This window comes from Malurus melanocephalus, unplaced genomic scaffold (genome assembly GCF_030028575.1).
Source record: "Malurus melanocephalus ecotype Western Australia unplaced genomic scaffold, MMel_1.1 scaffold_94, whole genome shotgun sequence".
Lineage (NCBI taxonomy): Eukaryota > Metazoa > Chordata > Aves > Passeriformes > Maluridae > Malurus > Malurus melanocephalus.
The window spans coordinates 116,613-141,125 of record NW_026623326.1 but is presented as its reverse complement, the minus strand read 5'-3'; the positions used below and the strand labels follow the sequence as shown (position 1 = coordinate 141,125).

At 46.6% G+C, this 24,513-nt stretch overlaps 1 protein-coding gene across 2 annotated transcripts in view; it reads right to left on the bottom strand.

The window, feature by feature from the left end:
• The window catches only part of GLI2 (GLI family zinc finger 2), a 141,418-nt gene that overhangs the window by 14,221 nt on the left and 102,684 nt on the right, over positions 1-24,513 (bottom strand). For both annotated transcript variants that reach the window (XM_057368533.1, XM_057368534.1), the window contains exons 5-9: positions 14,703-14,904; positions 12,410-12,623; positions 10,740-10,853; positions 7,219-7,350; positions 3,559-3,708 (exon numbers count right to left, since the gene is read on the bottom strand). In XM_057368533.1, the coding sequence (XP_057224516.1) occupies positions 3,559-3,708; positions 7,219-7,350; positions 10,740-10,853; positions 12,410-12,623; positions 14,703-14,904 (812 nt within the window). The remainder of the gene's footprint in view (positions 1-3,558; positions 3,709-7,218; positions 7,351-10,739; positions 10,854-12,409; positions 12,624-14,702; positions 14,905-24,513) is intronic.

Genomic DNA, 24,513 nt, shown 5'->3' with positions numbered 1-24,513 from the left:
TCTGTTTCTCATTCTTTCGTTTTTTTTCTTCCTTTTAAAGGGCTTGTGTTTTAGGGAACAACATCCACTTTGTTGGGAGAATTTGCTTCCCTAGGCAGGCTGAGAGTTTCAGCAGTGAGTCATATTTAAGGTGCTACTCCTTGTTGGGTACCACCTGACATTTAACAAGTGACTCTTTTTTTTCCAGCAGTGTTAACAGCCCTCCACTCCTCCCAGAGCTCTCTTAGCCCCTCCTGCTACACCTCTGCATCTAAAACACTCAGAAACAGGGGCCCCTCCTTCCCACCAAGGGAACTGACAGCTTCTCCACAATCTCACCAGCCTTGCAACTTCACTAGCAGCAGCACTGGAAAGGGCAGGCCGTTTCCTAACACACAAACAGAAATCCAGTAAGCTTTAAAGTTTCCCAAATTACAGCTTGGGTCTACTCTTGGAGGATGCTGTGGTCAGGCTGTCTGACATTACCAGTTTAAAAAACAAGACTCTCAATCTTCAAGACAGATGGATTTTTGGATGCCAAAACAGGCCAGGAACCTTTCTCCTGGAAGGAAACCAGCTGCCCACACAACGAGAAGGAGCAGCTTGGGAGATGTGGTGAGACTCTGGGTGATGGAAATCCTTCTGCCCTCCACTCTGGCTGAGCTGGAGGCTTTTCCCTGCACCTGCCCTGTGTCAGCACAGGAGAATTTCACCTCAAACCATGGAGGCTCTCAAGCACTCTTTGACAAAATAAGTGGCAAGTTCTAAGAAATGCAAGGCTCCCTTGCAAATTCTAGCTAAATGCTGCACCCCCTGCTGGGAGCATTGAAAAGCCGAGACTGTACTTCCTACACAAAAAACACTCTTTAAATTTCAACAAGCAGCCCCTCCTGCTGCAATGTGTGTGTTGTATTTTAGTCACATCACTTAAACAYGTCTACAAGTTCCATCCAGATGTGACAAGACTTCACATTGCTCTATTCAAGTCTTGGCCAATGAAGAGACTGGCACCACAACAGGACAGGTCATGCTCAATGTCTGATTTTGCCACAGGCAGCTGCATGGTCCTATACATGCAAAGGTCTGCCCAAAGGTACCTCCAAGCAGTAGCAACAGCACCTATCTCCTTGTGCTCCACTCACACAGGACATGGCTGACTGCTGGGGAGGGAGGCAAACATGCAGCCCAGAAACCCCTGAAGCAATGTAGGCACAGGCTGACCCTATGTAACTTTGTTGTGTTGGAAAAGAAGAGGATTACTTGAGATTGCCTTTAAGGTCTAGCGCAGGGATGGTGGACATAAGGGATGCTCTGCTCTTGAGATATCCACATCTCTTCAAGGGCAGTAGGAACACCCTGCARGAGCTGATTCCTTTCACAGCTTTGTCAGGGTGGGATGGATCCAGTTCCTATTCCTCAGACAACTTCCATTAGCCCATTTGTCCCACAGAACATGCCACAACTCTGAGGTAGCACAGCCCATCTCTTTCTTCTCTTGCCCTGTACAAACAATCCTTTACAACTCAAGTTGCTTACAGCTATTGAAATACATCARTCCCCTTGCTGGAAAACAAAGGGAACTCAGCATGAGACTCATGTGTCCATTCTGGTTTTGCTGGATACTGACACAAAAATGCAGTTATTAAGAGCAAAAGTTCTAAGGCCACATTTTCAAATAAGAGCTTCTCAGCAAAGCAGCCTGTGCACGTTCAAAGCAGTTGTTGCCACTCTTATGTGTGGATTTGATTATGTCAGTGGGAGATCTGGCTGTCATCTGTTGGAATAATTGCTGACCAAATCCCAGGCTGCAATTGGTTCTGTAGCTTTAAGTACACCACAAACTTCTTGTCTGAAACAAATGCTGCTTTGAAAAATCACTGCAAAGACTTGGACAAGGAATGCTCTGCCACAGAAGGGCACCGTCTGCAGAGCTGCCATTATCCCAGACATTTGGAAAGTGGTGGCTCTCCAGTTTGGGGACAGTTGCTGCAACATATTGGAYATGGAGGGCCTGCAGTTCTCCAGGAGGCAGAGAGTGACTTGAGTCTCAAACACATTGTTGCCATTGTTGTAGTGGGACATGACTCAGGCTTCAAAGAGGACTATTTCGTGGTGTTTTCTCCTGCTCCACCACAGCACTGAAGAGGATGCAGCCACTGCTGTTTTTGTCTCCTGAGTCCCTCTACCTGCAAGGGCAGGGTACACTTGCCCTCAGTGCTCACTYGGTATGCACCAACAATCAATATTTCTTGATACTTTTAAGGAAGATTGGTGAAGCACTAGACTGGGCAAAGTGCTTTAGAAGATTAAAACAAAGGACATGGCCCCGTGCCCCAGGGGAGCTTATGCTCTAAATTAAACGAGCACAGGGCTGGAAGATTGATAAAGGAGTCGTGCAGCAAGCAAATCATACATATCCTAATATTTGTAAGCAAGAGCTGGGGCAGAGCCAGGGAGGGAGCAGGGCTGGAAGTGGCTAATGGAGCAGAAGAAGAGGAGGACTCGGGAGGGGGGCTCACACATTTGCTGAGCAGGAAGACACTCATCCCAGAGACTCTGGGGAGAGAAACAGTGCAATGCTGACAGCAGAGGAGATATGAAACACCGTCAGGAGGAGAAGGCAGAGAGCAGAGAATACCAAAAGACAGGGATGGAACTTTGGGAGGAATAGGGGCTGAAGCACATGAAGAGGGAGATTGTGAMCACCTCTCCCACCAGCTGACCACAGCCAGTGAACTCCACACCTCCCCTCCCTCTTGTGCTCCCCATCAGGCAGACTTGGCTTCCCCACATCAGCCAGTGGTGTGGTGGGAACTCCAAGTGTGAGGGCAGAAATGGGCTTTAATGTCTTGAGGCTGAGGAGGAGAGCCCAGCTCCCCCAAGGTCAGTGAGCCTGCACYCACAGGGCTGAGATACAAAACAGCATCCCAGGCTGTTCCTCAGGCACCGTCTAACCCTAACCRTGGTGCTGCTGGTATGAAAAGGTCTGGGGACTGAGCTTCTCTCGAGGTTTAAGCACCTACAGCTTGACCTCACCTCTGGATGAAAGAGACCAGAGGCAGGAGGTGCTGGCCTAGATTCCCAGGCTGGAAGGAGGCTTGTGGTCATGCTTGGGTCCCTGGGTGAGGGAACCTTGCAGTCCCAGAGCCATAGTGGGTGATGCCAAGTTAGACATGGCCAGGGTTAGGTGGTTCCCCACAGAGTGGCATTGCTGTATTTCTTTCTTGGATGTAGGCAACTAAATTGGCTGGATTTCCACCTTAAGGGACTCGTCCTGAGTTGCTTTGGATCTCTGTGGTAGATCTGAAATAATTTTTCCCAAGGAAATGCAGTTTTGCCCACTAACACCTCGACCACACTCTTGACCTCTTGTCCTGTCCCCAGGGTCTAATCTGCAGGAGCTGTTAACCCAGACAGAGAAGGCTGGACTGGCTCTGAGCTGCTGCCAGTGGCTGCCCTGGTAGAGTCCTGCTTGAAGCCATGCCCGTGTCTGCAAACACATTTTTGTGTTTGTGTTTGACCACCCCAGCCCAGCCCCTCTTGCCAAGCGAGATGCACCGCGTGTCCCTGCCAGCTCACCGTGCACTTGTGCGGCTTCTCCCCCGTGTGCCTTCGCATGTGCACCACCAACATGTACTGAGCCTTGAAGGGCTTCTGCTCCCGYGTGCAGTCCTGCCAGCGGCACACAAACTCCTTCTTCTCCCCGTGGATGTGATCRTTGTTGATGTGCTGGGAGGAGACAAAGGAAAGCAGGTCACTCCTGGAAGAGCTGATGCCAGCGAATCACGTGCGGTGCTCCAGAGCCAAATGTTCCCTCCCCAGGGACTGTCAGGCACCAGAGCACCGGGGTGCCAGGTGCACAGATAACACCAGAGACACGGCATCCAGCCTGTGCTCTGGTGTGTCCTGCACAGGAAGGTGGGCAGCACCCAGCACATGGGGTCCAAAGCAGCTGAAAATGGGAGCTTTTCAAAAGTAACGGGAACCCATGGTGCCAGGGACAAGGAAGCCCTGTCAGTGTGCCCCCAGCTGCTTGATGCCACCCTTGAGGGGGATCACAAAGTAATTTTTGTCTCTGCTGAACCCTCCTGTGCTGCATTACGCAGTTGAGACCCATTCTGGGGGCACTCCTGGAGGATGGTGGGCAGGAGGAGATAAACCTYGGTTGGATTCAATGATCTTAAAGGTTTTTTCCAAMCTAAATGATCCTGTGTTTCTGAGCCTGCCTGCACACCAGCCCRTATGCCGGCCCCATGACATCCACCTGCCGTCCAGCCTGGTGGCTGGCAGGAAATGACAGCATCTGTGAGCTATGCGCCAGGGAGAGCTCAATTACTGCTAATTACTCTGGTCTACGAAATYCTGCACTGGGGTGTTGAAAAGCCAGACCCAGAAGGGTGCCTTCATCCACCCTGKTAGGAAGAAGAGGGTTGCTTTTTCCCAGCGCAGGGCAGATGAAGCCCTGCTGAAAATAAACAGAGCCCGAGGCCAGCCCGTCGGCAGCGCCGTTCCCGCGGCGGCCTTGTCTCTCTGAATGGGGTCTCATTGCCAAAAATAATGCCTGTCCTCGCTCCTGTGTTTTCAGAAGACATTCACTGACAGGAAATCCTAAAATAAACCACTTTGGTTTTGGGTTTTGGCTTTTTTTGTGCTGAGATTTTTTCCAGCCCCCGCCTTCGTCCCCCCGGCCAAGGCCAGGCACACATGTTGMAGCTTGGGATGAGACTCTCTCGGGACAGTGAGGCAGCACGAGGACACGAAAATACACGAAAACACATTCATCAGCCTTCAGAGTCCTGGCCAAACCCAGCCTCAGTGTTCTGTGCGCTGCAGTCCAATGCTGGGGTTGAGGATCTGCTGACTGGGGTCCCAGTTCTACCCAGGCACAAGAGGAGGTRTGTGGGGCTCAGTGGTCTCTCAGGCACCACAGACAAGCACTGAGAGCCAAAGCCCTGTGCTGGGAGAGCTGGGGAGGTTGGCTTTGGGAGAGGTTTCGTGTGGGTTTAGAGTTCTCCKGCCTACGGTTCTGGTTTGACAGCAYRGCAYTGGTGTGAGATTTTAGCCTCAGACAGTGGAAATCTGATGAACCTCCCTGGAGGCCCATGGACATGCTAAACCCTGTCCAGACCAGACTGGGAGATGTGTTTCCAGGTTTGTGTGGGAGTCTAACTTGCAACCAAGACTACACACAGCAATGCTGCGAGTGTGGGAGAGCACAAGTCTGCCCGTTTGGTCTTGTTTGAGCCCAAGAAGAACACTCATGGAACAGGAACTGTGGACCCCATTCAGGACTGTTCACTCCCTGTCTGGGCAACATCTGGTCCTCATCACACGGTGTGGGAGGAGTTGCATAGCTCCTTTGCCCCTACCTGGCTCAAGGCATTGCTTGGGCTTCTCTCAAATTGAGTGTGACCTTTRAGGCTTGGAGCAGCAGTGGTGCTTGCAAAAATATGTCATCGCTCCTGCTGCTCCCTGTTGACATGCACTTCTCCCACAAGCACACTGTGTAAGGGGAACTCTGCTCACCCAGGTACTCTGCTCTGCACACAAACTAGAGTTTTTCCATGCATGACGAGGTGACAATCTGTGTTTCATTTGCACGTGTATTTTGGGCATCCCAAATCCACAACCCCATGTTGCTAGYAATCACAGTGCAGAAGATTCTTTTTTGTAACTTTCCAAATTTAGGCAAATCTTGGGATATTTCATTTAATTTTTTTTTTTAATTTTTTTTTCCTGCCTGGTGCTCTGCACTTTGCTCTGGGCAGGGTTAGTTTTTCTTACATCTGAGAGGGAAACACAYAAAAACTGCAGGACAAATGTGAGCCCAGCCCATCTGACAAGCATGCTGTGKTTTAACCCCAGTAAAGCAACACCCCATGGCATGCAATGTGCAACCCATTAAGCATCTTATCACTCAACTGGCCTTGAAAACCATTCCCAAATCTGTCTGTACTCAAGGACTTGATGCACTGAACCAGTGGCTTCTGGCAGAGGTGGGCAGGCATTAGCCTTAGATGGAAGAAGAGCACGTGCCCAAAATTATAATTTAGAGTGCAGTCCCTCTGGATAATGTTTGTGTGCAGAACCTGGGTAAATGGTGACTGATACCYATTTGGGGGCATCTAAACATACCTAAAATGAAGATAATATTAAAATATTATGACAGCAGGCACAAGCCCTTGAGAACAGGGCTACATGTGCATTGAATATGGGTGGCCCCAGCAGGCTGGGAGCCCAGCTGAGACAAACAACAAAAGGCTATAGGAAAAGGAGAAGGTAGCAGCCCCTGTTGCAAAATTTGCTCAATCCAAAACTCTGCTGCAAACATCAGGRTTGCTGTGCTGGTGAATTCCCAGCAGATATGGGCTGGCTTCAAACAAATGGGGCTCACAYCACAGACCCAAAATAAGGGCTGGGGGCAGGATGGGGCTTAGACACATATCATGTCTGATTTCACAGGCACTTCCCTGAGTATGWGGGATTTGTCGACCCCAGAAGCTGAAGGAAACCAAACGGTGGATACCCAGATGAAGCAAAGCATACAAAAGGTTCTTGGAATTAATTAGAACTGAAAATCTGATTAATGACTTGGTTTGAGGATCCTTCAGAGAGCAGTTTTGACACTGGTTTGGGAACATCACTGTGATTATGGAAGCCCTGTTTCCCAAGTTTTAGAAAATCAACCCACTTTCTGTATTTCAGACTCCAAACTCTGGAAGTGCTCAGTTTCTGTGGGAGGGATTTGCTGAGCAGGTCAACAGCCTCGAAGTGACACGGCTCCACAGCTCATTAAGAGCAGCATAAAAGGCTTTTCCAGCCTGGACTAGGTCTGAGAACAGTAGGGATGATCCCTGACCCAGAGCTGGTGTAGCTCCATGGGAAGGCTCAGTGAATATTGCCAGTGAGGAGGAAAGGGCTCAGCCCCTTCCCCATTTTCTGATCAGGCCCTCTGCACTGAGCCTTCTGTCATTGGGCCATGCACAAGGGAGACTGAAAGTGCAGCCTCAGCAGCTGAGAAGGGAGCAATATCACATAATCTACGAGAGGCTTCTTTCAGCTCAACTCCTCGGGGAGCAGCGACCTGCTTTGGCAGTGTTTACACACCGTATCTCTGATTTGCACCTTTAGTAGCTCCCAGGGTGAGCTCTGGCTGTACAGCAGCTAGTGATAAAAAATGAGGACAAGTGCACAGAAACCCAAATTTATCGCTGGGGTTTCCTCCCAACCATTACTCACATGGACGAGCTGCTCTTGAGTGTCATATTCCTTTGTGCACCCTTCCCAGTGACAGTTAGTCTCATAAATAACCTCGGGCTCCTGTTTACATTCATCCTTATCAAGATCTTCTTTCAGGTCTGTCAGATGCTCCTGCAACACATAACGGCACGTTGTATAAGGTGAACTTCTTTCATCTGAATTCCTCCATCACTCATAGATTACAGGGCAAGTATCAACTGATCACAAAACCATGCTCGTTGTGGCTACATAACAACCGTGATTAGTGTGAAATAAAGAGCTACAGARTTTTGGCAGAAGTGGATCAGAGTTAACAACAAGACATGAAACACCCCAAAGCCACTGTTGCAGCAGTGCCTGGATTCAGCTGGGCTGTGGGCAGTTCCAGGAATGGCTGGAGAAAGGAAAAAGCTGGCTTCTGACCTTTGGTTGTGCTCTTTGCTGGAGCAAAACAACTGTTCTGGGCAGAGTGGAGAAACATGAGCATGAAGAAACCACCAAGCAGCCAGAGCCTAGTGGTTACCACACTCACCGAGGGCTGGAGAGGGGTTCCTGTCCTCTGAATCTTTCAGTAGATGAGGAAATGATACCTAACCCTTACCCAAAGATTTATGCCTGCAAGATGCTCTACAGGGACAAAGTGATGAGCTCTCAAAGCACTTTTCTCAGACGGGMATTTGGAAAGCTTGAGTAAGACCCAGTGAAGAGTAGTTTGCAGAACAGAGCTCATAGGACCCTGGACCCATAAATGAGTTACTTTAATTCTGGGCACACTGTGAGCTCTCTCCYTAACTTCTCTGTCTAGCCAGCCCTTCAGTGCTAAACGAAGCACAGGAGATTTTTGATATGGCTGYTATGAGGATTAAAGCATGGGCWACTATACAATAGTGTAACATACAAMATAATTAGTACAACTCCGAGTAAGGTCAGCTCTGCATGCATCAGACACCTGCACTGCAGACAAGGCTATCAACAGCCAGTATTGGCTTGAGAATTCGGCAAGACAAAACCCTGTGGGTTTTGACCMCCTTCATTCCTGTCCTCCCAATTACTACTGCTGCCTAGCACAAAGTATCCTGCCCCAGGACACCTTCAGAGCAGGAGCACCTGGGGACACTGACCACAGCACACTGTCCCKCACAATCTGATGCTCCAGCTGGGCCCATGTGTGTAGACACAAACTCAAACTGTCTCTGGGCTCCCCGAACACACTGATCTGGCTGACACCTCCTTCCCCACCAACACCTTTCTGATGGCTACTGGGGAGCTGCAATGATTAATGACTAAGTGGCATTATATAGCTTGGAAAGTGAGATGTGCTGTACCAAAGTTCAACAATTTTCATTAACTAGCTCATGACATACATGCCAGCAGTGACTTTTCAACTCAAAAGTTTAGATACGGAAAGGAAGAGATTTGTTTTAATGAGCTCTTAATTTAAAAAAAAAAAAAGATATTGCAAGGTGGCTCTTGGGACAGGAAACTGTAGTAATTTACAGAAAGACTTCTGGAGATTCAAACTATATCAGAGCCCAAAGCAATAGTCTGAGAAAGTTCAAACAGCAGCTTCTTTTTCCCGCAATTCCTATTTGGTTGAGCTATAAACACTAATTTTTTTTTTAATGCTTTTCTCCATGGAAAGTGCAGTCCCCGGACAACTGTAATATTCTGTTAAAAATCTTGCCAAAATTTTGATACTTTTCTGCTGGAAAAATGGAATGGTAACAATTTAATTTGTAGGAGAGGACTGACTTGTTTTGTTTCTATGTAGTTCAATGCTAATCTGTACTGGAGCTCTTGTGGCATTGTAGAAGTTCGGTAACTCGGGTCCCTCATGCCTGGTACTTCACTGTGTCCCATAAATCTTGTCTGATTGCATTTTTCATAGCACAAACCATCATGGGAGAAACTGTCTGGCCAAGGATTCCAAACACCCAAACCACAACTCACGTGAGGTGTTTCAAATGCAGCATTTCCAAAACAAAACACATACATTTTTGGGGATGGATGAACTTTATAGTCAGCAAAAATTGAATCAGTCAATTACTAACTGACTGTAACACAACTTTTCAGCACAGTCTTCTGCAGAAAAGGCATTTCTAAATTTAATTAATTCCTCTTGCTTAGACCAAAGGAGACACCCACTACATTCAGTTTTTTTAAACCTGTTCTCCTTTCCAAGAATGGGCTGTCTCTCACATGGTACCCTCTAGTGATTTCCCAGTCAATACTGAAACACTGCAAGATGTGGAACCTGCATTTCCCTTGGGGCATTACTTCACACACCACCTCATTAGGAACTATTAGATGATCGGCGTGTATTTTCCTACTCCTAATTTCACCTTGCTATTCTAATCAAATCTCATTGCTCCACTTTAAACTACTCCCCCACTTCTTTCAGTGCTAATTTCAGTGGTTTTGAGCCCCAGGTGATAAACCCTGGAGCGGGGCTGCAGGGGTGAGCCAGGCTGGTGCTATCCAAGCACTCTCAAGCTGGGGGCACACGGCTTTGCGTGGAGCAGCGCACGGAGGATGAGCCATTGAGCAAGCAGCTGYCTGTCCCACAGCTCCTCTGCTACACAGCCTTTGAGAGAGCAACTGATGGCTTTCAAACATTTTTTCATTTGCTGCTAGAAATAAACACATTGCCCTATTAGCCCAGGCGGTGCCCAGATTGGATTTTCGGGGCATGTGGCTTTGCAGCAGTGTGTAGATGCACTCCTAAACTCAAAGCTCCAGAGAKGTGCCTCTTTGCCCTAATCGTGCTGACTACAGCATGTTTATCTTTCCCCGATATGCTATCTTCATCAATTTTACCAGCCCCCTGATGACTGCACACGTTGCTGTCCCCATGCATCATGCTGAGACCTGCTCCTGAACCAGGGCAGGAGGAGAAATTTGTCATCAACTCTTCCATTCGCTTGACAATAACACGGCCTAATATTTCATGAAAATGAAGTGCCCAGAGCACTCCTGATAGTTTACAGTTGTGATAAAGGACGGTCAGATGGATACTGTCAGCCATTAAACAGTTTGCAATCACAGAGCTCCAGAAAGAAAGCAGAGGCCTCTGGGCCTTTCTTGGTGTCAAATGTTGTGTCACCAGTGTAAAGGATGTTTCTAGGAGCAATTCCTTGTTGAATCAAGAAGGCGTCCTTTTTTTGCAAGCTTTCTACCTACATGCAAGCTTCCCTCATCATCTATGTGTATTCTGAGACACTAACGCTGCTTGCTTTGCAGCACAGAAAACTCAGACATCATTTTTACATTATTACACTTGATATATTTGCTCTCTCCTTTTGTTTTTGCTATCCAAGCACAGCAACAGCAAGCTGAATCCCAAGTACCCATGGAATGCTTAATTCAGTCACTGGCAGCTCTGCCCTGTGCCTTCCTGGGCTTTGTGCTCCAGGAGACCCCTGCCTGCCTGGCAGATTTTGCTGCCTTGTCCCATTCCMAAAGGTGAGACCCAGCAGCTCGCTGCCTTGGCCCCACACCATGTCTCGCACCAGAAAGGTTACCTGTGTGTTTGGGGACACTGGGGGCAAGCCCTCAACTTCAGTCTTGACTTTGCTGCGCTTGTTAATGACTGGGTTGACGGTGCTGCTCACGGCCGACTCACTGCTCTGCTTGCTCTAGGAAAGAAAACCAGGCAAGAAATGGCACCGGGGTTTGTGATGACAGACAGACAGTGGCCCACCTCCTCATTAAACATTAACTTTAAATCAGTCGGGGCTGAGCTTCAGGAGTGGCAGGGGACACCAGGATTCAGGCCTGCTGGCCTGGGGTCATATGAAAACCAGCCCATATGGGTTTGTACAAGGCACAGGGATGGCAGAGACAGAAGAAGAATCAAGGGCAGCAGGCTCACCAGCCAGCTTGGCCTCGCCACTGCTGCCCTGTTTCAGAGAGATCCAGTCCATGGCATAGCCATCAAAGCTTTACAAAACGCTCACCCAAGCCACAGTTTTATTTCTCAATGTGATGAAATGATTTGTTGAGAAAATGCATTCCTGGGGGGAGCAGGGGGCTCTGGTTACATCTGAGGGCTCTGGCGTGCTGTATCCATGAAAGACTATGTGTGTATTTTGAGAAGCTCCTAAAAAATGAGAACAGCTTCAGGAGAAAAAACATCCCATTGTAYGTGCATAAAATTGGAACATTAACATTTTAAATACGCTTGCTAACTGCTCAAGATTGGTCCTGCAAATTATTAAACAGAGGCAGAAGTCCTGCCAGCCACACTATTTTGGTAGCCAGTTTGTAAGAAGAAAACAAAACCAATCAATCAAATAACCTGCAACAACAAACAGAGTTTGCAGTGCAGCAGCCATGAGAAACCCTAAAACAATAAACCAGTCTTRAAAGTTCAGTAGGATACAACTAAAACAACAATTTGAAATGGGTGTGACATACGGTGAAAGAAGTCTTTGGGGAGAAAAGCCACTGAAATTTACACTTTGGAGGAATGTAAGTGGGAAAGAAAAATGATTAAGAATGTGTAGGCATATTCACTAATTCAGGGCATGTGGAGGGCTTGTGCACACATATATGTGCCTGAGTGAGCTCATAGGTATTTAAAGATRTATTTAAGGTGTGAGATCTCACTCCTAGTTTTCAAAATGTGACCGCTGGTTTCGCAAATTTAGTATTAAAAATCAACAGCAGGGATACACTGAAGAGAGAATGAACTGAAAAAGAAAGAAGAGTAAGTAAAATGTGATGAGGCCCTAGATAGGATGCATCTACATGTTAAAAATTAAGATCATCATCATGGCTCACATGAGTACAAAAAAGTAAGGAGGGATAGGTGAAGGTACTGAAGAAGCTTGGTTCACAGGTGCTTATTTAGCAAAACACTACAGCAAATGATTTCCCCCGATTTCAATAGGATATAACATATTCAAGGAGTCTTYCTGCTTGGGATGACCTTGCCTATCATGTTCAGTACTCTGATGGCCTTTGGTTTCTGCATGGCTAGGTGCAAGGAAGGGAGATGGCTGCAAAATTTGCCCGTGACTAATTCAGAAATACTTGCCAGGAAAAAGGAAGAGCAATGTAAAGGGATAGCATGAGTAAAACGGGAATTAAATTAAATTAAAAGCCCCACAGCCACCATGAAGGGAAGCCCTCATCCCACAGAGACTGTGCCTCCATTTCCATGTGTGCCAGGCGGGATGGCTGTCCCTACCTGGCTGGAGTCGGAGATGCAGTTGCTGTTGCTAATGCTCTGTGCTGGCGATGGGTTGACGGAGATGACTGCCATGTGCTGCCGYGGGGGGAAGGTTGGGGACGGCTGGATCAGGGGAGGAGTGTGTCCAAAGGCTGAGCTCAGGCCCCTTTGCTGYGTCAGGATCTGCTGGTACGTCACGGGGTTAAGCGGGTGGGGGAAACTGAAYGCTGGACTGCAGCAACAGGAGAAAGAGAAATGATGAGGAGTTATTTTAAACAATATTTATTGCATTAGCTATTGAAGTGACTGATTGAAGTTAGGCTTCCTGCAAACTCCAGCAGACAGGCTGAAATGCCCCAGCTAGATGCCATCAATGCTGGAATAAGCCTGACTGCCTGCATTACTGCAAAGTCACGATCTGTCTCATGCATGCTTCAGCAAACTTGTGAATCCTTTTGACCCAAACATTAGACTGACTGTGATGTCTTTGCTTCCAATATACAAAAAAAAACAACAAAAGCCATTAGCAGGGAGKACAGAAGATGATGGGATTTGGGCACATTTGGCTCTGCACCCCCTAAGGCTCCTGGGTTTTCCCAGGCAGACCTCTTTTGCAGACTTGCAGCTTTGGGGTTATGCTAACCTGGATATGAAAAACAAGCATCACCTGGCTCACCTGGCACAGATTACAGCAGGGATGAATAAGTATCCACTTAACATAGTCCAAAACCATGCAGTTTACTCTGCATTCAGGTGAGGGGAGTGCTGTCTCAGGGGACTGCTGAAGCCTGTCACCYTTCCTATGTAGGTCACTGGTTCATCTCCAATCTAGGTCAGCAGTGACCAGAACACAACTCGCCCCTGGCTGCTTGGGCGATAACTGGGGCAACAGGTCCSAGACAAGATGGAGAGCGTTGGAGAGCAGTAAAAACAGAGCTCTGCTTTTGGAAAAAAGGGGTTCACTCCCAGGGGCAAGTCCAATGGGCAGAGATAGAGAAGCACAGGAGATGCTCTAGACGTGCGATGCACGAACCATAAACACTCAGCCCAAAAATGGATTATTTACCACCTTCAAGAAGAGGCTGCCCTGAACCTTTACCCTCATGGTATTTTTCCTCATACCACTAAAATTGCCCAAAGTGTGAATGCTCAGAGAATGGGGCCATAATTAGAAACATGCTTAATTACCAATTTTTTAGAGAAAATTTAATTCCTGCCCCAAAGACGCTGTTAAAATAATAACAAAAAGTATTTTCAAATTGCTTGCAGTTATCCTGTTATACATGTAACCCATTTTACAAATCCTGACATTTAGGATATATTTTTAGAACACCGAGAAGGGTTTCAAATTCTTCATTACTAGTTGATTATTCCCTTGGAGGCTCAAAGTTGACCATTAGGTCAGTCCCAGACTCTACTGATTTATTAAAATTACTCTTTAAAATCTGAGATGCTACAGGTATGTGCAGCTAATGACAACATGTAAAAAGACTAGAAAAAATATTACTACCAGATAAGAAGTTGCAGTTTGTTTAAGTCAGCCTTATGCTTGATTTTACAGTCAATTTATAAATTAGGCTGCTGGATAAAGTAACTTACATAATTAATGCTACACTTACTAATAACAATATCTCTGTTTTCCCCCCGCAAGTTTTAAGCGTGCATAATCTTTATAACCCCTTGCTTTGCAACATCAGTGTTAATTAGATCTAACATTTTTAACAGTTAAGTAATAAAAAGAATAATAACATTGTGAAACTTGGGTGAAGCAATCACAGTAGGAATTGACAACAGTCAGCTGCCTAATGTAAGTGCTTTTTAATTAAGATTTGAACAAAACTTTACTCATGGGTTTAGATTTGGTTTAAATATGCTTTTAAAATTAGGCTCTTCTATCCACCCAGGCAACATTTTTTCTAAGAATGTGGGCCAATAATTTGGAGAATACTTTGGGGCAATCTCTTAAATCAGAGTGTTTCTTAACCAGTCCAACAGCTCACAATGAGCATTTTTTAAAGATAAATTTATTATCTGTTTCTGCTTGCAGGGAGGCATGATCACACTGTAATTACTGGAAACGTGGTAGCCAACAACCCCAATCCAGACAAAAAAACCCCACCCCACATGCCACAAAATACCCTCCACCCTTCCACATGCAAAATCACATGTGGGCTTTAATTTACTGCACTACACAGCCCTGATGCACAAAAGCAGAGGTAGCAGGGAAGGGAAGGTCTCCCTTTCTGGAGGATCATCCCTTCTTTTGTGGGGATAGTTCCTCAGCTGAATGTGGCTGATCCCAGAGCGTTACCTGATCGTCCCAGCAGATAAATGGCCATAGGAGCCACTCGCCGCTGAGCTGCTTCTGGAGTTGTTGATATATGCCACAAGAGAGTTTGGGGAGGTCCTGATCATTGTCTGGAGATCAATGCTGGCATCGGAGAGCGGGGAGATAGACAGGGCTCGTTTTCGGCTCAATCTCGGAGTCACCCGCGGGCTCGAAAACCGGGACACTGTAGGAAAGAGAGACTTTATCAGACAAAACCAGTGGGCTGCTCCCTTCCTGCAGGCAGGCTGGAAGTGCTGAGAACTGCTGCACTCATGACTGCTGCAAGATGTTCAGGAGCCAGGAGCTCTTTGATGGGAGGTTTCCTCTTCTGGGCCAGGCAGCACCATGAGCGCCCACTTGCTTCGCTGTCTTCAGGGAACACAGAATCCTGCCCATCATCCCATTTAATAGGCACTAAATTAACTTAAAAGGGAGAAGGCCCTGCACAGTTTCCATGAGCACAGCCGTGCCCGCTGACTCGGTGTCAGGAGCAGCAGGCCAGGAGAGCCTCACGTCCAAGCTGGGGCAACCATTGCAAATGGTGAGTGTGTGCCTGYGTGCGGGAGAACGGAAACCCAACGAGCATGAGCACAATGCTGACCATCCAATTAATGAAGAGGGCGAGGCTCCACAAACCCTGAAAGTAAATTAAGAGTTTTAAGAAAACCAATTTGGCAGCTCAGGCACAAAGTTCAAGCTCTTCCCCTYCAAGGGGACCTGCCAGTGCCTGGACCCTATTAGCAATTGTCAATCGTTCAGGCATGAAGTAGTTTCCAACCCTGCCAGGCCCATTTATGGATGTGCAATACATGACAGGTTACTACTGTACAAGTTTGGCATCCCTCAGTGTTTCGGCACTGCTAACTGGAACGACTGACTTCACCCAAAGGAAACTCTGCCCAGGCCTGACCCACCTGCAGATCTCGGGGGTGGCACACAGGAGCTGCAGATGGGCCATATCACAACATTCCCCAGTACAAGGGGGACCCAAAACCTGCCTGGAATGACTCACCCCTCCAAAGCAAGCAGTGTTTGGATTGTGTATTTATAAAAAAAAAATATTAAGGGTAAAATGTAGCACTTGGCAATGGGCCCTGGCTGGTAATCCCTGCCATCCACCCAGGGGTGCAGGAGGGCTCAGCTGTTCCAGCTCCTCTCGATGAGCACAGCAATGTATCACCACCTGACTTTTCCAGTGGTGATCTCCTCAGAAAGCATCCTATGGGTACATCCTACTAAATACTGTGAATAAAACACTAAACTGCCCAGGCAGGCAATATGAACCGTCTTCCTCCGGCTGGTTGGAGGCACAGATTCTCATTGCATATCACCAAATCCAAGCCWGGCATTTTGCAAGAGCGTGAACTTCCTGTCCTGATGACACTGCTGGTTTGTGAGAGGGTGAACGGCATGTAGAAGGAGGTAAAATACATCCTGCTGGTGTGGTAAAGCAATCCTTGATTTGTGTTGGCTCAGATGTCTGTGTCAACATTTCCCTGAGACCAGTGGCTGGGTTGCAGCATCCCAGTCTCCACATGACTTGCCTGTGCACCAGAGTGGCTCTGTCATTACCGTGCCTGAGTGCTGTGTAATCGATGGGGTTTAGTATCACAATCCTCTTAGTCCCCATAATTACCCTTATTGCACAAGATAAATGACTTGACCAACATCCCACTAGAAATCCAAGGCTAAGCTGGTACTTGAACCAAGCACTCTTGTGACTTTTGTTCTACACCTAAGAAGCTTCAAGAGCTGCTAGATGCAATGCCTTCATTGAAATACTGACAATATTGGGCATTTCTCCTAAAAATCAGATTGTTGCATTTATGTTGAACACATTCTTAGAGTATTTTGCGTAACTACATTGTGCAGCCTCACAGGGCAGAGAGATTCTAGAAAACATCACTCAAAGATCAGGCAGCAAACAGAAAGGGCAGCAGTCTATAAAAACTACCTTGAGTGTTAAAACTGTCCCACGATTTGGAGGGATTAGGCTCAAACTTCCCTAATGCTTGCAGCTGGAAGAAGCAGAAGTGCCCTGAGTGGTGCTTCCCTTTGGAAAAGAAGCCACTTTGCAGAGGCACTGTGGACAAAAGCAAATGGAGCAAATGAACTTCCCTCAGCAAAGGCTGGCCTGAAAGGCTGACATGTGGAATTCCCAAACTGCACATCTGGTGCCTAAAACCTGAGCCCTGCCAGAGCTCTGGACCAAAGCACACGAAGGTTGCTTGGTCTAGATCCTAACGGTCCTCTGGCYATAAAGAATCTTGATTCAACAGATGCACCTGGAAAGACCTGGGTCCTGCTCCCAGCCCTCCCCAGCCACACTTCCTTGAGCAAGTTGCTGCTTCTTTYTGTGTCCCTATTTCCCAATGCCATCTATTTAGATGAGTTCCTTTAGACAGGGCTTGTATTTTATTCTGTACATACTGCACCAAGTGCAATGRGGCCCCTTCTCAGATGAGTTGTCAGTGTTTCTGTCCTACAAATAATATGCGTCTTTCCAGATATAGATATTGTTTCCTGCATTTGCATTCCCACAGTCTCCTCCTTCTCTAACAGAAGGAAGCAGGCCAGATTTGACAGTCATATTTATCTCTGTTACTCCCCCATCTCAAGGGAGATCTGTTTATTAATGTGCCACTTCCCTTGATAAATTACTAAATAGAAAGAAAAGCCTTGTACTCATTTCTCGCTGTTCCTTCACATGATTTATGCCCACGATGCTGGATCAGCCATTGGTTCCCATTAATTTGCAGAGGGAAGACGACCTGATGTCCAACAGGAAGCTGGRTTTTAGCAGCACAGACGAGGTGGGCACCCCTCCCTGCTGCACACAGGTATGTCATTTTTTCCCCGTGTAAAACTGTGCAGGAAGCTGTCAGGTTTTCAAGCTCGCCTGGGAATTCTCCAGCCCAAAACCAGCAACATGCATTGCGTTAGTGTCCACTCTAATTTAGATCCCCYAAGTACTGCGGGCTATCTGAAATGTTTGATAGCAGATCCAATAGGTTGGGCTCATGCTTTACACAAAARCCTCTTAGGTCTTGCAGGCTGCCACGGAAAGCTGTGACCTAAAATCGTGCTATGGATGAACAATTCCTCTCTTCTTAATGACAGCCTGCCCAAGGTGCCTGGGAACAGAATTGTCTGGGAAACGGAAAAGGAGTTTAAGCACGTGAAGAAACGCTCACTAGCGCACTTAGAAAGAGGGAATATTTTCAAAATTATTATTCAAAAGCAGATGAACACCACAGGGATCGCTCTATATAATAAAGTTTGCTTGACCTGAATCTCCTGGTCTGAGTACAATGAGCACAAATGCTAAATGGCACCAGGCAGCAGCACTGGTCAGCATTTGTGTAGCTGTACACAGCAAGGTGTYCAACACAGGCTGACTGACAGCCCCTGGGGCACATAAGCAACGTCCTCTGCTGCCTGAGGTTCCAGTGATGTTCCAAAAGAAAAACCACACACAACTCCTTCGGCAGGGACTGTGCCCAGAGAAGTGACTGAAGGCAGGATCCATTTCTCAGACACAGAGATGGAGAGCTTTGGGAACATTTATCACTAACACTCCTCTTTCCTCTCCCTTTTTAAAAGTGCTGACTTCTCAAAAYGAACTGGGCTAGTTTAAAGAACTTTTTGATATTTGGAAAATATGTTGGGGAAAGTTCCCTAACTGTCAGAGTACCCCTCCTCAACACTCTTGTAAGGAAAAAAAATGGGTATTTTTGCTGTTGTTCAGAAAGGTGTTTTGTTCAGAAACCGAAAATCATCATAGATTAACATAAATTTGAAACAGTCACACATTAAAATAAAAGTAGGAAATTATTTCAAAATTCATTCCACCAGTACTCCAGAATTTAAAATTAATTTCTCTGTGCCTCTCTACCTCAGACAGAAATCTTTCTTACCTTCAGGTTTTTTCCCTTGAATCCTACTGAGATATGGAAAAACCTCTTTTTTCCTCAACCAGGTCCACAAAGAWGTAATGGGTCAAAGCTCACACAGCAAAACAAGAAAAAAAGATAACTTCACGAGACTTCTGTACTGCTGCCTCCTCTGGTGTTTGAYAGTATTTCCAGCATATCCTTTTACAGCATCGCCAGGGTGGGTCATGTCTGTTCTGTGTCTGCTACTTCTACATCTCTTGAAAGAACACCTATTAAAGCCAGCAGATGCTTTCCATGGACTTTGGAACATGGAATAATTATGAGTTTAAAAGCTGACCTAGAGACACCCTTATTTGAGGTATCTCACCTTTGCTTTCAAACAAATTCTTTCCCACTTTGAAAACACAGAAYGTTGATGCATCCAGTTTTGGACACACTAACATCTTGGGTTTTATTTCTTACGTTTATATTAAACAAATTAACTTTGAACGGAAGAAATCTGATTTTCTTCTTGTTTTTTCAGAMGCTAAAGATACCTTCTTGGAGTTAAAACTGGTACAGATTTCAAGCAACAACAAATATATTCTTTGGCTTGAAAGATGACAGAAGTTTTACGCCTACAGACTGTCCCCTTCTCTCTCCAACTCAGGAGAAGTGAACTGGTGAATGGAAGGACACGGCCCAGGCTGAGACCAAAGCTTTGGGCATTGGTGGCACCGTTGTGAATGGCAGCTCATGAAGGACAATAAAAAATTTACCACAGACCTTTGACCCTGGTGCCCCTCCTTGGAAAAAGCCGATTCCAGACACATTTTACAGTATTTTACCTCTTGTGCACTGGCTTTTCCTTACCATTTCACACACAGGATTAGATACAGGCACAGCCTCAAGTCTACATGCTAGAGAATAAACATAACTCACATGTTTTACRAAATCTTTCAAAACTGCCTGGAGTAACTTTTCAGTAGAACAAACCTTGACTTTAGAGCAGCATTATCTTTGCAGGGTAAATGTAAATGCCACAGTTCACAACCAAAAGCCATTTCTCTCCTAGGGTGCGTGTGTTTAAATATTTCGTTTCTAAACTAGCAAGAATTCAAGGCCAAACTTCTGAGTGACGCTGGCAGTGTCTGCCAAATGTCCCAGCCTGATCCCCCAAACAGCCTAGAGCTGGGAGAAAGTCTAGATTTCTTTACGAGAAGATAAGAGTATCCTTGGCACTTTCCTGTGGTGCTTACGATTATCACATCCACAAGTTGCTCATAAACTGGGATACTCCTCCCCAATTCAGATGAATCCACACCAGGTCAGTGATGATGGAATGCTCAGCTCTCACACACAGCAGCTTGGATGCACTCCTGTGCCTTATCCCAGTGCCCATAGGCAGGATCAGACTCCGACTCATCTCGAGGTGGGAGCAGAGGTTTCTGCCCTGACCACTTCCTGCGGCCGTGGGCCATCAGAGGGATTTTACAAGAAATGTTTTTTTCTGGAGGGAGAGTTCAGACCTTGTGTCACACCAGGAACAGCAGCAGCAAAGCCCTTCTGAAGGGAAACACCAGGCACTCAGCAGGAGCTCCTTCAGGGCTCCTTCGGGGTAAGGAAACCTCAGGCAATGCTTTACAGACAAGGATGGTGCTGTGATCTCGACTGCACAGGGTCATCAGGGGAATCTGCTCCCCAACAGACGAGCCTGAAAGGCACATGGGCTGCAGATGGCTCACAGCCTGCCTGCCCCGCTCCCGCCTCACTGAAACCCAGCCAGAGCCACTGCTTCCCCTGCAGCCCCTGGCCAAGCCCCAGGATAAATACAGTGTTATCAAAATGGTCCCTCTTCCTCACTATTCACCAACAAAACTCCATCCAAAGTGTACAGAAATATGTCCCCCACTCCCATCAGTAAATCAAATTCAAGGGCAGCATAAAAACACAGGATGGACCCTTAATCAATAAGTGGCAATAAAGTACAAACACTCTTTGTGTAACGAGTTCCTTGTTGCCCTCTCTCCTTCTGCAGAGGCAACACACCTCTTTTTGAGACTGCAGCASATGCTGGACATTTGTTCTGGCATCAGACAGTGTCCTGGGATCCTTCTTTCTTCCCTCCCCCAGCCGATCAACTTTGCAGTTCAAGGAATACTAATGCTTCCCTCAAATCCTCGCTGAAAGACAAGGCTGCATTCTTCTACTCCCAATCCACAAGGTAACTGTTTAGTCAACCCAACTTGCATATGTAAATTGAATTCTTTAGAAACCAGAGTGCAGCAGGATTCCAGACACAGCACTTATGGGGTGCTCTGGGACTTTTTCTCTCTTCTGCACATATTTTTCTGGGGAGGAAAACAGCACTGCTGGCTAGAAATGGGTGGGAAATWGTTTCCCATTCTCTGAACCTTTTCTGAGATTTCAGCAAGTTTCCATTCTATGCTGGGACAAAGAAAACAACAAAAAAATAGGTCTTTGAGAGTTTTTAAGGAAGCGACTACAGGGAGCGTCGTCTGCCCACAGCAGCCAACAGCTGGCTTGTTTGGGAATCATCTGTGATCCAGCACATCCAGCCTGCAAACCCAGGGCTGCTGGCCCCTCCAGCCCCAGGGGAAGCACTTCCTTCCTCGCTCACCATGAGGCTCGGTTCTCTCCTTTTGTCCTGATGGAGCAGTTGCTCCACACCAACCTGCTGGAGAGAGTCCTGAGCTCACCTCTCCCAGCCACATGTCTGCCGACTGCCATCACCACTGGGCTGCACTGCCAGCCCTGCTCCCTACCCTGCTGTCTGATAAACCATTTCCTTCAAGTAGGAAGGCTCCAACAACATTGACTGAAAGAGGCTAGTGAAGCTGAATTGCTGTTTGATTTGGGGAAATAAAGTCCTGCTAAAAGATCTGTGCACATCCCAGGCAACTGTGCAGCTGCTGGCCTGCTGGCTAYGCTGGGCTGAACAAAGCCTGTTCCCAGTTAAACTGCTGATTGTGAATCAAGATTCTTGTGACTGCCTGGCATGAGGCAGCAAAAAACAGGGCTGAGATCCCCTCTCCAGCTTCAGAACTGGACAAAATGCAGTAACAGCACTGCAGGGTCATTGCTGCTATTGGTAACTATTGCACAAAAACATCTACACAGCCTTCCTGACATGAGGGACTACCCTGGGCCCAACTTGCACTCAAGATGTTTCTTCCCCATTCCCTGRCTCAGCATTGGGACAACCCAATCACTCTCAACATTGTGGCAAGTGAGATGGATTTAAGGATGATCTCCAATTTCCGCCCTGACATAAGAATCTTATTCCAAAKATCTGGATCTTGTTCCTAAAGCTGTCACCACTCCCTGATCTCCTTTCTGTTTGTGTTCTCCAGAGAGGAAATGGCTTAGCTTTGTACAGCACTTTGAGATCTGCTGCTGTACAGGGCTCTAACAGTAGCAGCGTCAAGTCAGTCTGGATAGACTCCTCTTGAGAGAAAATGGCACCTCCAGAAGGGCTGAGGGTAATCACACAAACCCCTGTGCTTAGGGGGAAAAAAAACCAGCTGCAAGAACTAAACACACTTAGAAAGCTGTAGCCATCTCCAGGGTCATCCTGTTCCCCATCAGTCCTTCCTGTCCCAGGGATGCTCTTGCACAACCACTCGGTCACCTGGAATAATGCACCATGCAACACAACTTCTAAAACAGAAACGTAAAAGACTGTTTTGATCTGGTGAACAGAACCTGTAACTAGTACCAAATGTACCCCATCAGCAATGTTGTGACACAGGAAAGTGATTAACTTTTCATTTGAAATTGTAGGCTTCCCAGAAAGTGGGATTAAGCCTGGATTCAAACTCTGTTCTTGGATTTCAAGTCCCTGTTTGGATGAGGAAATGGAACAGGAGAACTAACTAAAGGGTTGTTTAGTCTCCACTGGAACTGGCTGAATACCCCAGCGGTCTGGTACGTAAAACTCGAATCTGGTCTACTTTAGTGACTAAACTTCTCCTAGCTGCACACTGAAAATGCAGCAGAGATGCAGCTCTGGGCAGCCCAGCTCAGWCACTGTGTGAACACCTCAGCAGATGTGGCACAAGCTCCAGCTGACATTTATATCCCATTACTTTTCCTGACCTTAGACATGTGATGGAGTGAAAAACTGACAAAACCCGTGAAGGCACAGAGAAATTCTCCAAAAAAATGCAATTATAGGAACCAGAAAGGCCCAAGTTTACATCTGTGGAAGAACCAGCATACCCAGTATCTATAGCTCCCATGGACAGACCTGCAGATGCTGGAAGTGATGAGACACTGAATAGATCAGATTTAATATATGCTTATCTCCTGCTTTTTCTTTTGCAGGTGCCAGTGTTATCACAGATGAACGGTGGTGCCGTATGTGGTTTAACAAGAGCTACCTGTATTTTCAGCAAACTAATTCTTGTAAAGTTYCTATGTTCCTCAGCTCCCTGGGAAGAAAAGGGCTCCCTGAATGACAGATGCAGCGAGGTGGTGACTCATTTGGGGTTTATGCATGCTACTGATATTCTTGTCTCAGAAAAACACCATAAGAGGATGCTTTATTAAATTATCTGTTCAACTATTTACTTAGGCCCTGCTGATTTAAATTTTTGAAATAACTTTCTAAAAAGAGAAGGAGACACTGGCTCCTCAGCCAGCATTTCAGAGCCATCCATTACTGTCTGCCTTAATAATGTACAATTCTCTCTTTTCTCTGGGCGATGGATAAACCCAGACATGTGGACCAGAGACTGGTACTGGACTGTTGCTACTCTACACATTCTTAAAAAGCAGTGTTTTGTGTCACATTCTCGTAATGTTTGAAAGTTTCCATCTCATGCAGAACATGAAGGCCCAGAAAAGGCTTTCCAGTTAATCACCAACAAAGCTTTTTCCAAAAGATCACAATAAAAGCTTGGGTGAGCCCTGGCTCTGCAGTGAATCATGGTTATTAGCTTGGCTGCATGAAACCGAGACCTTTGATACATGATTCACAGTGGAGATGTTTTCAGAAGGCAAACAGTATGAGTCTTCTGCCAAGGGGAGTATCTCAGATAATGACTGATCTCCAGCAAACCAGAGGATGAGCACGTTGGTGCGCCGGGAGCCAGCCTGCACCACCATGAAAATAGTTGTGTTTGCTTTTTTCACTGGTTGTTTATCTGGCACTTCAGTGAGGCACTGCTGGTCAGAGATGGACTAATAAGGAGGCAAGGAGGAAGGAGTCTCGTTCATGAGCCCGAGGAGAACTTGGCAGGGCTGGTTTGCACCCATCTGCTATAACCACAGGCATTAACCCTTGGGAGGGAAGACAGAGCAGTCTTACTGACCAGCTGTTTTGTAGAAGGGAAGCCTGGGATATATTTTGGGTGTTAGAGGGCAGGAGGGTACCAAGGAGCACGTGCTCTCTCTTTCAGACAGGGACCCAGACTCCAAATTAATCTAGGAATTGGCAGCACAAAATGACTGTTCAGGTAAAACTTTCACAGCAGCTGCAGMCGAGAAGCTGTTTCTCCATTAGAAATACCTGTAAGCTCCCATCACTGAACAGCCAGAACAGCTTTTATCATTCCAARCCAGTCACTTTATGAAGCAGCAAGACCACAACGTCTTTCATCTTAAAAGCTCAACAACAGAAACTTTGAAGCGGTAATGAAACGATGCAGATCTCCACTCCAAAAATCATAATGGTCCACAGGCAAATCCAAAGACATCCCAGGAAACAGAAGCTGAATCCGAAAGTCAAGCTGAGACTTCTTCTTGCAGCAGAAATAATCACCAAACTGCCCTCTGTAATACCTGTATAAGCCCAGTTCCTCCAAAGATGTAGCGTAAGTAAATGGCAAGACATTTCCAACAGCTCTAAAAATCATCTGGACCTCAGATATGTTTCCAGAAAGACTCTACCCAGG